Source organism: Cuculus canorus, chromosome 2 (assembly GCF_017976375.1).
Source record: "Cuculus canorus isolate bCucCan1 chromosome 2, bCucCan1.pri, whole genome shotgun sequence".
Lineage (NCBI taxonomy): Eukaryota > Metazoa > Chordata > Aves > Cuculiformes > Cuculidae > Cuculus > Cuculus canorus.
The window spans coordinates 137,554,313-137,571,917 of NC_071402.1; the positions used below are offsets into that span (position 1 = coordinate 137,554,313).

The window sequence follows — 17,605 nt, forward strand, 5'->3', positions numbered from 1 at the left end:
TGTGATTGAGAGCAATCTTGCAGAGAAGGACTTGCGGGTGCTGGTTGATGAGAAGCTCAACATGAGCGGGCAATGCAGTCACAGCTGGACTGCATCAAAAGAAGCGTGGCCAGCAGGTCGAGGGAGGTGATTCTGGCCCTCTACTCTGCTCTTTCGAGACTCCACTTGTGTCCAGTTCTGAAATCCTAAACATAAGAAGGATATGGAACTGTTGGAACGGGTCCAGAGGAGGGCTACAAAGATGATCAGAGGGCTGGAGAACCTCCCATAGGAGGACAGGCTGAGAGAGTTGGGGTTGTTCAGCCTGGAAAAGAGAGGGCTCCAAGGAGACTTTATAGTGACCTTCCAGTGCCTGAAGGGAGGTCAAAGAAAGCTGGAGAGGGACTGTTTACAAAGGCATGTAGCAATAGGACTAGGGGGAATGGCTATAAATTCGAGAGGGGAAGACTTAGACTAGAAATCAAGAAGATATTTTTCACGATTAGGGTGATGAGGCACTAGAACAGGTTGCTCAGGGAAGCTGTGGATGCCTCATCCCTGGAAGTGTTCAAGGCCAGTCTGGATGGGGCCTTGAGCGGCCTGACCTAGCGGGAAGAGTCCTTGCCCAAGGCAGAGGGGTTGGACTTAGATGATCTTTAAGGTCCCTTCCAATTCAAACCATTCTATGATTCTATGAAGATCAGTGAAGGGGCTTTGCTGCTGCTGCTGCTGCATCATACAGACCTGCATGCACAGGGTGCTTCCTGGAGGAAGGGGCCACAATCTTCTTTGCCTCCTTGTACCTCCCTTTTCTCACCTCCTGGTTTTTGCCCTCCTCCGCTGACTTAATATGTGTGTCCACTCTACGGTGAGCTGTCATGCAGTAGTGAGAGCAAATCATGTCATAGCTTTCTAGGAACAACTAGGAAGACATAATGGAAGTAAGCAAAGCATTCCTTCATACAGCATTCATTGTTAATTTCTTTTTCTTCTGCCCTTCCCTTCTCCAGGCTTGCTGAATGTATTTTTACCAAATGAATGCATAAAACAAAGGGAAAGGCAGTCAGATGTCCACAAGATTTCCAGAATTCTGTGAAAACACCGCCACATTCCTCCTCCTGTCTTCAGGCTGCAGTGAGGAAGGCTAGAATCAAATTTAGGTTCAAAGCTCTTTCTACCATAGAACATTTAGCGACTTTAATTCAATCTGACTTAGCACGGGAAGCCATTGTACATGTGAAAAAGACATTGTTTTCTCTTCAACAGAGAAACACTATTTCCAAAACAGCCGAAACATGCTAGCCTAAATTTTGAACTGTCTAATACTGCCATTTTTTGATCCTTTATTCTTTATCTCTTTACAAATAAGGAACAGAAACAGTCAATTATTTGTTACAAAAACTCTAAATAAATTAAATAGCCAGCTTCCACAATGTGCTAATTTCAATTTTGGAAAATGACAAAATATTTACAGAAGTATGACACTCTTTAAAATCGCTATAATGGATGGCGTTCAGTATCCTAAGTCTTACACACAGTCTTTCACCCTAAATAGATTTCTCTACATATCTAATTATAATATACATAACGATACAAACTGCTCAGTTTTTAACAGCCCCACCACCCAGAAAATGATCTCACATCACTTCCAATATCCTGTGTAGTCCAAAATTTTCTTTGCTTAAGAAGACTATTACATGCATATAAATATTTAAAATCAGCTTATATAAATTAAGTCTTAAGCATTTCTAAACTTTAAAAAGAATATTTCTGCTGCTGATTCTTAACACCAGATTACAAGTTCTAAACCTTCTGTAGAACCTGATTACACATCAGGACACATTCCACTCACAAGCAATATTTAGCTCACTTTAAAGGTATTTCCACCTTACCATCTTAACCTTAAAGATCATTTAAAATTAACTGAGCTACATTAACACTTATGTTAACCATTTTGTTGCCAAGCCAAACCTGTTAGAAACTGTCAGTAATCCCCAATTACCACTTTCTAGCACAGATGATGTAACAACCAGAAAGTAATCTGACTGATCTTCTACTTCAGAAAATAATTATAGAACTGTGAACGTACTTGTTCTTCATAAAAAAAAAAAAATGTTGGTAGAAATCTGGTATATTCCTTAAAGAAGAACCTAATGAATTCTCTTTTTTTTTTTTTTGCCACTGATTTTTCTTATTATGCTCTGTCTATATTTGTTTAATAATGTGGTTTTTTTATATAACTAGAAAAAATCAAGATCTTTATACGCCAATCATAAACCAAAATAACACCAAGAAATCTCCTCAGTATATGCGGGATCAAGCCCTGGACTGACATTATCTATCACTATGTATGTGTAACACAAGTTAATTTCATGAGTAAATTTTGTACTTTATCATAGTATTTACTCTTAAATCCCCCTGGGAGCATAAAATGTTCAAGGAATGAGTAAGATGTGTCACTGCATATGGCAGAGTGACTCCATGGGAGACGGGATTTTTTAGAAACATTTTTACAACAGATTTTGCTGAAAACCATGAAAGCCAAGCTCAGTAGAATTCCTTGAAACTACTATAAGAAGGACAGGTTAATTCCTGTCCTAGTTACAGGGGAAAATAATGTACCTTCTCAACCTCTCACCGTGGACAAATGCCAGCCCTTGGTGTGGGGGATGAAGGAGCAACCTGCTGCTGTGTTCTTCGCCACAGCCTGCCGTAAGCACGCAGAGCACCTGTGACACTTTTCCAATATTAACAAATGGCTCAGACATAAATTATTGCACATTACTGCCTAAAAACTACGCTTCCCAGGGACATACCTACCATGAAAAGATGTGCTCCTGCAACTGAAAAAGCTATTGATTCTTTCCCTCTTTTACACAAATTCATTCTCTGCACCATACCTGCAAAGGAATACATTTTTTCCTCAAAAGGTACATTTTCTCAGATTTCTGGTTTGTGATGAATACACAAAGTGTGCTAACAGAGCAATACTTTATAGTTTATATAGAGTAATAAAAACACTGGAATTACAGTCAAGCAAGGCAGGCAGTTCAATTAGCTGCATAACCAAACCAACCTTCCTCCACTACATTGCCTGCAACCCACATATACATCAAGACTAACTACACGTAAATTAACAAAAATCATATCTAACCTGTATCTGTGTATCAGTTGTGTTGGGGGTACAACTAACCAGTGGCATTAGGCTAAATATTAAAGTGAGGGAGCTGAGTGAATTTCCAGCTGCAGTTGCAGACTACACATTAAGCAGCTACAGAGAGAGAAAAAATATCCTCATACAAAATCGCCAAAAATTTCCAAAGCTTTTACTTCTTTGTGTCAATTATTTTAGATCTACTGTCACATTGCAGACCTTTGGCCATGGTTGAATACCTTTTCTTGCATGATATCAGTGTAAAAACAAAATCAATGGGAAAAATGTGTATTTTCCCATACTTCGCTTCTCCTTTCTTTCTGCCCCTTTCACCCTCTCAAAGTATTTCTCCACACTACCCTCAGACTACTGAACCATAATGAACTCCAGGTGCATCTCAGAAAGGCAGGATGAACAACCCAGCCCTTCACAGCTCAATCTTCCATGTTCTGCTGCAAGATTCCTCCTGAACTTTTGGACAGAGATAAAGCAGTGACTAGTTGGTACCACAGTACACCCAGCTTAGCACTGTTAGCAGACACATTGCGAGAATGACCAGCAGAGAGTTATCATATATATACATCTCAGTTAAAGAAACTAAAGCAGTCTCACAAAACCTCCGGCATTCCCATAGATGTAACTTTCCAGTCAATTTTCTAGCAGTAATTTCCAGACTCCTGGGCTCATTGCTTAGCATCATAATGGAAATATTTACCAGGCTCACATAATAAATCAAGATACCTCCATCTTTCATCTGCCCAACAGTGAGATCAACAACATCAAGGCGTAAGTCTACCCAAAGGTGAATCCTTTTTGTCCAGCAAAGCACCAAGCTCAAAAGTTTCCCAATGCTCAGTGACCTGCAGTCACCCAGATCCCTTGTATGCACTCACCTGCAGAACTGAAACAGCAGAGCGACTCCCTGCCTTTGTGAAGAGAGAATAACTTATGTGGAGATAAATGCCAGCCCTCCTATTTTATCCAAGGGCGGGGTACCACCCAATTCATTAAAAAGCAGGGTTCCTTCTCCAGCAGCCTTACAGATAATGACTGTTGGCAAGTTTTATATTACCTTAGAAGACACTGGCAACACTGTAATCTAAAAAAGAAATAAACAGAAATCCCTAACAGGGCAGCTAAACATACAGACCCAGAAAATCCCTTACATTGCTAATAAAATATTGGGCGTTAGATTCCAAAACAAACCTGAAAAATGACACATCCTCCATAAGAAAACTAAACAATAGGAAACTAACCACTTCACTATGTCAGCAGGTGGTGTTAACTGGCTTAGTCACTGACTCGCTTAGGCATAAAAATTGTAGCAGCAGAGAACAGGATATTAGCTTAATATTCTGATACTAAGATAATACCAGGTTAGTGATTAATATGAATTAATATTGGGATATCAAGTCTGATCACTAATTCACATTTCAAAAACACATCGCTCTGCATTTTTAATCCAGCAAAAGTTGTGACTGACGTCTGTGGATCTTTCTTTCTGTTGGAAAGATAGAAAGTGCTTTATATGCATCTTTTTCTTAGATCTGATTTATTCCAAACAGAAATACAGATCCTGAAAGCAAGTGGTACTGATGTTATTATGATGAGCCCTGGAAAACACTATCAATTAAATACATTGATTTACACAAGCTTAAAATCCTGCCCTGAATACTCACTGAGACTTCAGCTCTCCGTGAATTTTAAGGATGGTTGAAGGAACTATAGAAAGCAGACCAAGCAGGTCATTACAATTTAGCACTATCCTCTCACCTGCTCTTTATTTTTGAAGTTCCTTGCCCTACTGGTGAAGCTGAGCTTTCTCTTATTCAGTTAGCATATGCATATAACAATCACTGTGACTCCTGTCAGGAGCACAAGAGGGATTTGTAATGGTGTTTGTGAGGAAATTCAGCTGCTCCCTCTGATCCAGCCAACAGACAGCTGTCACGAGATCCAGCCACTAACCTTCAATGTTCAGATGTCCTAACACACTCCACTATACAGTCCTATCTTCTACATATCCTTAACGGAACTGGATCCCAGGCTGCACTCATTCTAGTAACTGAGCAGAGTCAGGACATGGGGCCAAGCACTAATACACAACTGTCAACATCAGTTTTTTTGACAGTGCCCTCCAGCATTTTGACTTGTAACTCCTACGATTCTCTCAATGTTCAGATATAGTTTGGCAAACAACAGTGAATGGGCAATGTTCCCAGTAGATAGTTTGGAGTTCCTTGTAGGGGCGGGATTTCAAAGCCTCATACAACAAAGGAAGGGAGACTTTTACCCGTCTTTACTAAGCAGCCCACGTCAGTGTTGTTAAAACTCTCCTGGAATGGAAATCACATGCTGGTCATGGTCCCTGCCCTATCCTAGTTCTCAAACCTTCTTCAAGAAAGGCTTGGGACGGTGCTACTTGGTCAACACCACAAGCATATTAGAAATAATGCTCACAATTTCATAGTTTTGCTGATTAAGCTCCAGTGCCTGGAATATTCCCTGGTGTTGTTTACTAATACACACATAGCCTTTGAGGATCTGAGCCTCAGTGCTTTCTGCAGCAAACTCATTTACTTTGCAATTAACCTCTCTGTTCACATTTACTATCCCTCTTCCTTTCCTCCTGCCAGTCACTTCTGAAAACCAAGATCTCTCCACAGCTGCCAGCTGTAATGCCTACATGTCTTTGTTCACTGTCCTTCAGAGCAGACGCAAGGATTCACATTTTTATTGTTTGTTCTACTCACTGTGAAGTACAGTGTACAATTGCAGCACTAAATCTCTGTACTTGAGGGCTCATTCTTAATATGTAGATCTTATCAAAATATATTAGTATTATGAAGTAGAAAATTGAAACCTCTATGTTTCTTCAGATACCACATATTCTTTTTAACTCTGTAAGATATTTGAACCTTACAATTTATTCTATAGTATGCTGTAATCAAAAGCATCGATCTTCTTCAGGCTGTCTAATACCTAATGCCTACAGTTGCCATCCTATTTAGCCAGAGGTCAGAAGTGTAAACATAGCTAAGTATGTAACAATGATAGAAAAGAACAAGAGTTTCTTTTATAACATGTAACATAAACAGCCATATCTTTTATTGTAAGGAGAGAGTTCAGAATGCTTTACCTATTTTGAACTCTTCAAGGTAAGGTGCTGCAATTACTCAGTTATTCTTAACAGGCAACCAGGAAGGCAATTAGAACTTCTATAATGGCTCCCAGGTAATATTTTGCTATGTTTGGGGGCATTGGTACAATGATACATTGCAGTAGTTAAAATACATTCTAAAAATACAGATTTCTAGTACTTTTTTAATCATAATTTAATTCTTCAGACAGTGCTAGTCAGTGTCAGGAAGACAATATTGATGCAATTAGACATATTTTGGCAAAAGCTTGGGATAAGCAATCATATTTGCGTAGAAGGAAAAGATATTCAAGGTACTTATTACTCAAGTTTACAGATGAACTCCAGATTTAAAAAGCCTTGAAAACTGTTCTTCTACTGGAATATTTCTAAGGGTAAATACCTAGCAAGCCTCATTTGCCATAGCCTAAAGAGCGAGTCTTCAAGTATACACTGTGGAAACAATATTTTTGCCATGGATTTTAAACACGTTTCTCTGCCTACAGTTTTATTGACTGTGAAGATTATGCAGACTCTGCTAAGCCATTCTGTAAACTTGTTTAAAGCTCATTCAAGGAAACAAATTTTTTAACTTCTTCCAATTTGCTGTTTATAATGATCTCTGCTGATGAAAGCTGTCATGCATACGAATCAACACAAATATTTAAAGGCCGATCCCATAACCCACAGATATCAAATTCAATCACCTACAATGTCAGTAACTCTTTGAAGTGAAAAAATAATATTAGGAATAGATACTCAGGCTAGCAGACAGCTGTCAAAAAAGAAACTGAGAAAAAAAAACCAAACCACCAAATTTATTTGCTCTATTTTCCTTTCCTCACTAGAAGTCATGACATGTCACATGGATATAATCCTCTATTTCAGTCATCAGATCTGCTTTATATAAAGCCCAATGTTGTTAATACTCTTTTTTTTTTTAAACTTCACAGAATGAAAACTTGTTCACCAGTAATAAGAAGGGGGCTCTAAACCTGTGCTGCACAGATTTACTAACCTAGCCAAAATGAAAGGCCTATCTTTCTCCACAAAGTGTTATAATTTTCAAATAAGATGTGTCCTCTAGGGAATAAATTTAGAGAATATTTTTTGTTTATGTTTAGGGGAGAGTTAATTTCTGAGATAAATAACCACAATGTTGCAACTGTATTTTTTGAAGTTTAACTTCTAAAATACACTCATCATCATGCTAAGCAATAAAACACATATATTGTACAGTATATGCCCAATAAAAATCTCCTGTACCACATGGTATACAATACACTGGTGATAAACAGACCTTCAGCAGAAAAGATGAACAAAATATAAAACCAGCAAGTTCACATAGTCAACACTTATTTCAATGTTTTTTATGTTTTACAGGATATGAATGCAATGTCTCTATCAAAAAACACACATCTGTGAGTTTTATACTGATTATTAGTAACCACAAAAATTTATCACTCACTCCCAGAAACAGAATTCTTTTAAGTACTATTTATCCGGTGAGTAAATCACTGTCTCCAACATTGCTTAACCTTCTTTGCATTGCCTCTTTGCCATATTGAGTGGCCAAGGATATATTTATCATTCCAATGAACATTTGAAATCTTTGTATGTAGTACCAGCCTAATCTTTCCTCATTTGGCTCACTAAACTATTTTTTCACACAGATTTTGCTATGTTTTCTTTAAAGTGAAGTCAGTGTACGCTGAAACATTGAAGAAAGGAACTGCAAGTGTCCATTCCTGTGGGTGTGTACAACATAATAACCTTAGATTTCTATCAGGGAAAAGCAGTAGTACAGCTTTATAAGGACCACAGTCAAGCATTCAGACCACTAGGAGAAGCTGTGCATGTATTCCGTGATATTTATAGAATGTGTATTTGGTATGCACAAACTACTTGCATACACATCACACTGTGAGTCTTGTCTTTTGCTCTATGGGGACCTACATGAATGTACTTTTTGATTTTATTTTCTAAACAAGTTCTCAAGAGCTATGTGACAATTTCTGATCTGGTTCTCATCAGATCAGGCAGCCACTGTGGCCATGTGGGTTGTAGCCATCCTGGATGTTCTGTTCCTACACTGTAATGCCTGCCAGCACAGTGGAGCAGTCAGAGCAGCATCTGGAAGTAACCAGTGCCTTTCCCACACAGAGAAACCCGTATTATTATCCAGTCCACTGATCACCCGCCTTAGCCAGTATTTGGACCATAATATTCATCAAGCAACCAATGTGAGGATCATGGCAAATTCTTTCCCTGTCAACCTGTAATGCATCACCAGAAGCTTCCTGTAAACACAGACAAGGGCTTAAGAACAGGCTCAAAATATCAAGATTTTAACTCAGTTTTTCACACAAGGTGTGTCTAACACAAGGTGGCACAAAGATACACCTTTTGCTCCTTCTTAGATGTGCTCCTCCCACTCCTGAAAAAAAAAAAAAATCAGTGATCAGAGCTTCTCACACCTCACAGAAAGTCATATTTGCTCAAAAGATGTAATGATTAGCTAAGAGAAAAAAAGATCAATGTGGAGAAATAATTTGTACTGATCACTTCTGAAACCCACAGAAAACTAATAAAATTACAAAAATCTGAATACAAAAACCTTTCTTTGAAAACAAAAAATACATTGAACAGCTTAATAACTCTAAGTGAGTGCCTCTATAGCAGACTCTCTGATCACAGTATTCATACAGATTTAATTTGTAATTTCAACCCCAAAATCCCATCTGCTGAATATTTTGCTATCAAAGGGTGTATTTTAGGAAGTTCTGTCCTTATGCGTTCCAATCTACTTTCACAAACCTTCCTAACATGTTACAATCTAAGTTGGAAATGCAGGCTGCAGATTTACAGCTGATTACAACTGAGAATTTTCTCAACAACACCAAATACATCTCTCCAGTTCAGTCTGAGCAGAATATAGATAGAATATTTCTGTTGACACAAATGCACTAAATCTGTTTCAGAATGTATTCCAGGGAAAACATCAATTGAAAAATGGGTATCAACAAGAGTTGATTAATGTATGAATTGTTTCAGAGCTGTATGCAATCTCTCAGCAATACTTCTATTTCTCTACTTGGACCAGCTTGCCAATTATCATTACGCATAACTATGAAACTGGGACAAAATTTTGATGATTATGTTTACACATGCACATAAATTTAGTCTACTATTAAAAAAAAACAACAGAAAGCTATCATTAAAGTGTCATAAGACTAGCTACAGAACAGTAAGTTCTCAGCACGGAACAGCATTTTCAGACATGTGCACATACCCTGTGACAAATCTTGTTACTCATGTGTAGTAGTTGATTCTACAAGACAAGCAGTGATACATTCCCACAAAATGGGCAAGAGTGAACTCTGGATATCTAGCTCTAATGTTACCGTTGCTGCCTCTGGTATCACCTACACAGATTATCATCACAAATCAAGTTGCTTAATACTGCTCATTCAGGGTTTTGAAAGTTCAAAGGCCAAATCCTGAAAAAAAAAAAGTCTTAGCAACTGTTGATGTGAAAGCTGAATAGTTATTTTAAAGTATCTTCTTACTATTCAGAAAAGTTTGCATGCATGGACTTTTGCATGCACACATGTTCACAAAATGACTGGTTCTCCCCAGTGAAGATCACTTAATTCCTTGGATGAACAAACTGAATTTTAATTGTACTGCATGTTAGGTTGGGAATTCTAGTTCCTGCAGGCCTCTATATGCATCTGTACTTCTCTCTGACATTGACTTGACCCTGTAATAAACTTTATTTCACCTTTAAAAAAAATTATCCCTGATCCATGATTATTATTATTTTTTTACTGTTGTAGGTGTAAAAAACTTCCACAGTAAGATCCTAGATCTTGAGCTCTAAAAGACTTACAGCCTATGCCACTTGTTGTAAGAAGTGTGATGCACCGTCTTCCAGAGTGAATACCTTGAGGGTAACATGGAAAGTATGTCCACATAAGAAGCCAAACTTACACAACTGGATAGACACTTAAAGCAGCAAAACTAAATCTCTCATAGTCTACTACAGTGGCATTTTAAAATAACAGTATTTCAACAGGCAGATAAAAATATTTTTAATATTTATTTTTCCACAGAAAAGTCAACATTTTCACCAGGGGAGTATCTTTCCACGCTTTTTGTTAATATAACCCACATATTTCCTAATACAAGTGATAAAAATTATGTTTGCGTGTAATGATGACATAAATAATCAGTTGAGGTGTAATAAAAAGACGTAATAAAGGCTCTTGGCGCTAAATGAAAGAAAAGAAAAATAATCAAAAAAGCCACAAGCCTTGTAGCCGAAGGCTATATGGTCCATCAGGGAAACACAGGTAGGAAAAAAAACACCTATACTCTGGCCAGTCTTTAAAAGCTTTCTTTTCCTTCTCCATTTAGTGACCTTCCGCAGGGAGCTCTTGCAAATCGTTTTAGGCAGGGAATACATTCATTCCGATTGGGAGATTCTTTTGACCACAGCTTTTATGCAAGGAATCTAATCTCAAATGGAAGTATTTGCATAAATAAAGTTATACCCTTTATTTAGTCATTAAGTGGTCAAAACAAACATTCATTTAAGCCAGAGGACTGAGCTGGACCATCCCCCCCACCATAAGCAGGCAAGTGCTCCCCATGGACAGCACTGGTGGGCAGGAGTCCAGAAAGCAGGGCAGGAATAGGCAGAGGAACAGTTGCCTTTAACGCTCAGACCCTTGTTAACAACTCAATCCACTACCCAAGGAAGCACCTGTTTCACAAAGACTAACTCTGTGCATCAATTTTCAAACTTGAACACAGCGCTGAATATAAAAAAAAAACTAAACTGCTATACTCTGGGTGAGTAAAATGCATATGTACTGAAAGCAAGAATGTAAATGGATATAACAGCAATAATTCTGTAAGTAATGGACAAACAAGCATTGTCACATGCAAAATAAAAGAAACTGATCGGGTTTTAAGAACTTAGTTGAGGGAACAATAAAAATATTAGAATGCTGGAAAGGCACTGTCATACATAAAGCACCTGTTTAACATTACTGCTAATTGGAGGTAAAGGAAATGGCCCCAGCAGAAACTGGCTGAAGACAATTAAATTTAATTGCAATGCTATATACAAAGTGCTACCCACTGACTGAATTAGAAACGAAATATGCTCAAAAGTGATATGTTACACAAAGCCCGGTTCAATACAAGGTGTGAGCACCAATGCTACATGTGGCTAAAAACACATTCATATTTTCTGAAAGTTCGTTCCATCTCTCATGCATTGCAGAAACGCACAGAAACCATAGGAAGAGGAACCACAAAATCAGGAAATAAGGTCACTGTAAGGTTGGGCGTGGGCTGCATGAATGTTCATATTCTCCAGCACAGTGAAGGAATTAGGGTTGGTAGGAAACACGCTCAGCCTACTCTGAGACAAGGAGTGCCTGGAATCAATGAGATCAGAAATAGTCAAGCAGGAGTGCCATCCCTTAGTCTGTGTAAAGCAGGTACCTTGATAAGGCAGCTCCACAATTCCAGCAGAGCGCACAGAATTTCCCCTGGCAGGTGGCCACTTCTGCTGGAGGCAGCTTCCAGAGACTTTTGGCACAGAAGAGTCAAAGTACCACTTCATACTTTCTTTCCTAGTTTTCTTTTTTTTTTCTACCTTATTTTGCTAGTACTGTTGGGTTTTTTTTCCCTCCCCTTTCCTTCCACAGAAACTACTCAAAACAGTCAGTTCATTATTATTCCTTTTATACTATATTTTTTAAATGAAATTTTACTTCTCATGCATTTTCTTTGCAGTGCCTAGAGCACACACTCTCCCTCCCCACCTTGAGTGCTGCCGAGGGTGTAGCCACAATGCTGAGGGATGACTTACTTATGGTCAGAAACTCACAAGTTATTCAAATATTCCAGCTTAACACCCAGATATACAGTGGATCCTCCTTTTAACCTGCTGCCACCTAGACCACATTTTACACATTACACATGCATCATGCCTAGCCTTTAAGTTGCTTCCTCACAAGTGGGCTTGGCACGCGTCTCTCCTCACTGGTGGCAAACACAAAACTGGCATTCTCTGTTGCAGACTCAGTTGTGCTACCATTTCCCCACTAAGCTAAGGCAGATGGAGAGAGCTGCTTGTACTTGTTCAGAACTACTGGAGCCTCTGGACACCGGGTAAGAGCTGTGCTTTTTAAAAGGTAGCTCTCTGTAACAGAGAAGAATTTCCCACCTCTCAGATCCCAAAGAAATTAGGCAAGCACTAAATGCTATGGAGCAGCTGCTTGTTGACAGCCTTATTAGAAAAGATCTTAGAAAAGTATGTGAAAAATACTGTATTTAGCTGAAGCTGCAGGAAACGATGGAAGAAACTTAATCAGCCAAGTCACAAATTGGCTAAGGCACTGGATCTTCTGAGTCTTCTGTTTCCTTCAAAATACATAGGGATCTTTAAATAGCAAGTAGTAAACAAGACTTTGTTTATATCTCACCTTAAAAAGCCACAAGCAGAACAGTGCACCCTAATAACATCCTTGGCTTAGAAATCATTCATAAACAAGGGGGCCATCTGCTGCATTCCCAGTAACATTTTCTGCTGTGTCCTGGAAGATTTTCTTTGAAAGTTTCACAGCCGAGACCTTTTCAGTGCCAGCTTTGCTAGGCCTGTGAAGTGTGGCACTAAACCTCTGAGCAGGTTTGGCTGCAATTGAGTACTACAGCATATCTATCATGACTGCAAAAACTATAACCAGTGTGCCGATGAATGCCATCTATTCAGGACTCAAAAATCCTGTAGACAATATCATCCCTCTGAAGGAGATATAATATCTCTGTATCATAATGCATTTCATTAAATAGAAATTTTCAGAGACAGAAAAATTGCTCATAATATGTTCATTAACATAACCTCCCAGATAAAATAAAAAAGCCTAAAGCATAGAGTCAGGTCTCTAAAATAAGCAGCTTCCTCCTTTGACTAACTGTCCTTTACCCTCAGCAACGCTGGAACCATGCTTAAACTCATCATGCCCGTCCCCGTGCAAGTCTGTCACAACACCACTGATATATGATTCACTGGCGATTCCACTCTTTCTGAATTCATTATTGCTAACTTCAGATCCCAGCAACAAAGCATTCATAGCTAGTACCTTTTACAACATGTAAGAATGGGCAAAGGAAAGCTAGAATTTTAAAAAGACTTCATGACAATGTCACCACCCATCTACATGCAGAAACAAAGTGTATTATCTCTGTGGTCTTTGAAATCTCGTTCCTCTTAGTATTGCTACAGCTAAAGGTCTCTGCATACCAGGAAGATGGACCAGAATTGTTTCTGACACAATACTAGCAAAGTATGCTAAATAAATACTACTGAAATATCCAGACTGAAAAATCCTTGTTCATATAGCCATGAAATTTAATAAAGGTATTTAAAATATTCACTACTGTTCTCATTTCTTAAAGCATAGCCTTAAGTCTACTGACATTTCATGGTCTGTTAATACAGAAGACTTTAAAAATAGAAAGGTACGTGTTATCCATTAAAGACCATGCAGACTCATGCATAAGATAGCTCATAGTGTACAAATATAAGACTATTTAATAGTGCAAACTATAAAATTGAATCTTCAAGGCTGCTTCCAAATTCAGCATTTTAAAAATGTCTGGAAGACATTAGCCGTATCTTTCCAAGTTATAATCAGGAGGTATTAAAGCACAAGCATAGCACATGGAAAACAAATAAACGCCACTCACTTAAGACTTCCTTCTTAAGTACAAGAAGTGGTCCCAAGTTTAATTCATAGCTTACTGAAAATACAAATAGTTGGGGTATTTGACTGCATGGGGGGGGTGTCATGCTTAAAACAGTTTTACTACCTCAGTCAATACTAAATCTCAATATGCATGACTCCCACATTCATGATACAAAGAAGTATCCAGGTGTTGTTTGCTGTTCACTGTTCACAACTTCACGCACATGGATAAGCAAGAAAGATATGGTCTGGAAAGCTATGTTGGTATGCAAATGCAGATTACTCTAGAGAATCACTGCTTTCAGTATTTAATACCAAACTATTATCTACTTTGCCAACTAAGCACCCCTTATTTTTCTCCTACAATTGTGGACTCTCCTAGGAAAATATGAAAACAGCATACATACAACAGTAGTAAATGCTAAACATCAAATACATAAAAGAGTTCTAGAGCTACAATTACCCATCATTACTAAAACATTAACTTATCATCTACCTTTATTCCCATAAGCTGCCCACCACTCCCTCTCCACAGGACTCAGCCTATCACCTTAAAAGCCTGACTAGCTTCAAAGAGTGGCTACTAAAAAAAAGGCAAAAAGAAATAAAGGGGAAAAAAAAAAGGTGTGTGGAGGAATAAAAGTTCTCCCTCAAGAATTCAGAATGAAAGTTAAGGTTTGCTAAAATTTAGTCCTTTTTTATAGAAATAGCCCTAAACCATGTAAAACCATGACCCAAATCCTGGTCATGTAAATCTCAAAACCAAGAGGTTCTGTCTTAGCAAAAAGCATAGCAAAGTCCTCTTGCTACTTGTTTCAAACGCTGGAAAGCTCACATTAAAGAGCAATGTAGTGAAAGAGACCTGAGGTTACTTTCAGCTTTGTATTTTTTCCCTTTTCTATTAAACCTTAGATAGTTGGCTTCAGACAAAGTTCCTTCATTTTAGAGCAAATTTAAAAAAAAAAAAATACACCTGTGAGCAATAAGAAACCTCAATACAGTTATTTGTTGGTCTGTTTCTCTGATATTTGCACTTAAAAATTGTTTCCAGCTGGTAGCAGAACTATGTTAAAAATTATTATTTGTTAATGGAGCCAGAAGGTTACATTGATTTCATTAAGTATTTAGAGTAAGAGGGGTGGTGGACATCCTCAGGAGGTAGCTAGAAAGAAAGTGAAATCAGTTGGAAAGTGAAGGGCTTGGAATATAACACTATTTGGAGGGTAAAAGAGGGTGATATCTTCTGAGACTCTTGATCCTCCTTGACTTGAGCATCAGCTGGTAAAGTTCTACTGAATATAAAGTATTTACAATCAAGCTTCTTCCCACCTGAGTTCTTTTCCTTTTTACCTCTATAATTTTGTACAAAAATCTCAGTTAACATTTCCTGCATTTTGAGAGTTTCCACACAGAAGGGTGGATAAGCTCCACAGATCAGAGAACATAAACACAGCTCAGCCAAGGTCTGATTGATGATACCTCCCGCGCAGTTGTATTATGTTGCACATACAAGATACAGCAGTACAAGAGAAGAACCTGTAGGTGCTCTATCAGAGCGACGGAGTACGACACACGAGGGATTTAAGAACTATAATGTCACTTCCCATCACGAAAAGTCAAGAAACCAAAAGCGCAGGCACTATCATCACAGGGAGTTTCCAGAAGAGGTTTGCCATGCAAGCGTGTTAACGGGGCACAACCCGGCACCGCCGAAGCCGGAGGGAGGGGATCAAGGTGCCTCCGGTACCTCCGCACGGACAGTACGAAGCGAGGCAGCTCCCGTACCCCTCTGCATTGCACGCACTGAGATTCGAAACACTGACAGGGAAAGTTCGGCCGCAGCTAGGGAAGCGCTTACGATACTATATCCTTACTGTATCCCTCGGTGGAGGGGAGGCTGCCCCGCCGCGGCTGCCCTACGCCCCGCACACCCGTCAAACGCCACGACCGACTCACAGAGACCGCCTGGGGCAGCTCGAAGGGTCTCCGGTGTCCGCACGACCTCCCCAAAGTTCACGCGTGCTCTACCTAGATGTCGTTCCTGACAGGCAGCTCCCAACGCGCCGCAGCCAAACGCGCCAATTCCGTATTTTTTGCAGGCAAAGGTCGATCGCTCCCCATGCTTAGCAGCGTCAAAACCTCGGACAAGGTACCAAACCGCGACACCTGGAGCCGACAACGCGCCTTCCCCTCTAGCAGCTTCCAACTTTCCTGCAAAGCGTCAGGAATTCATCTTCCCGAGCCGCGCTCCGCGGAGAACCCGCAGCCGGCGGACAAACTTTGTTCCCGAGCCGCCCCCGCCGCGCAGCGGGACCGAGGCCGTACCCCCCCGCGTGGGCGCCCGCCGCCCCGCTCCTACCGTGCGGGGGACAAGTGGGGGAGGGAGCGAGGAGGTGGCAGTTACCGGCGAGCGAGCGCCCTTCTTGCAGAGCGGTCCCCTGAAGACGCCTTTGATGCCGCGGTAGTGGCCGTTGCTGAGGTGCCGGGAGCTGATGACCAGGTAGCACGCCATGCGGGGCCCCGCGGGCGGCGGGGGGCGAGGCGGGCCGGCTCCTTCTCGGCGGCGGAGCAGAGCCCCGCATGAAGGAGCGGGCGGAACCGCGGCGGCGATCTCCCCGCTCCCGTCTCATCCAGCGCCCGGGTGAGCGGCGGCGGGCTGCGCTGAGGGCGGCGGCGGGCGGAGCGCATCCGAGGGAGCGCGGCGGCCGGCCCGCATGCTGCTGCGCGGGTGGGAGACGGCCCCCCCCCCCCCCCGGCACAGCGCAACTCGCGCAGCCCGCCGCGGCCCCTCTCCCTCCTCCTTCTCAGAGCAGGCCACCGGCAGCCGACACCCAGAGGGGAGTTTCTCGGCGGCTGCTCCCCATGGCTCGTCCCTCCGCCGGGCGGGGCGGTGGATGCAGCCCCGGCCGCCGCAGCCGCGCCTCAGCTCCGCCGGCGGGGGGGAGGCGGCGCGCGCCGCAGGGGGGGGGGGGGGGATGTAGGGGGGGACGCTCGCCTCCTCCTCCTCCGCTTCGCCCAACTTTCCCGGTGGCGGGGAGGGAGCGTCCGTTCTCCGCCTGGCTCGGGGTGCGCTTCTACCGCTCCCTCGCGGCTGTCCTTCCCCTCCCCGGTCCCGCAAGCTGCCGCCCGGCGGGGACACCCTCCCGCAGGCGTGCCGGGAGCTGTGCGGGCACCGTCCTCCCGCGGGGAGCATCGCTGCTCCGGCTCCCGCTGCTGCCTGGAAGCGCGAATCCGCCCAGGACCGCGGCCAAGGCTGCGCACAGCTTCCAGACCCCGGACACCCCCGGGTTGTGACTGTGCTCGTCTCGATGGCACCCCCGAAAGCTCCTGAATTTAGGTGCGTGGTGGCATTTATGAGCCAAGTGATTTAGCTGGAACGGCACCTATGAAATTCTTCCACCCCTGACGAGCTGAAACAGGTTGTTCTTTTTCCCCTCCGGAGAGCCGGGCGCGGGGAACCTCGGACCCGCCGGTGCGCGCTCGGCTTCTTTTCATCAAGGCACAAGTATTGTCTCTGCTCTGCCACTTACTAAGTCGATAAAAATAAATCAATACATCACACGGCCT

At 41.6% G+C, this 17,605-nt stretch overlaps 1 protein-coding gene across 1 annotated transcript in view; it reads right to left on the reverse strand.

Annotated features, from left to right (window-relative positions):
* ZNF804B (zinc finger protein 804B) overlaps positions 1 to 16,773 on the reverse strand; it is a 228,009-nt gene extending 211,236 nt beyond the window's left edge. Inside the window, 2 exon segments of the mRNA XM_054060574.1 lie at positions 16,398 to 16,585; positions 16,588 to 16,773. Coding sequence (XP_053916549.1) covers positions 16,398 to 16,585; positions 16,588 to 16,726 — 327 coding nt within the window. The 5' untranslated portion in view covers positions 16,727 to 16,773.
* Positions 16,774 to 17,605: the final 832 nt, after the last annotated feature.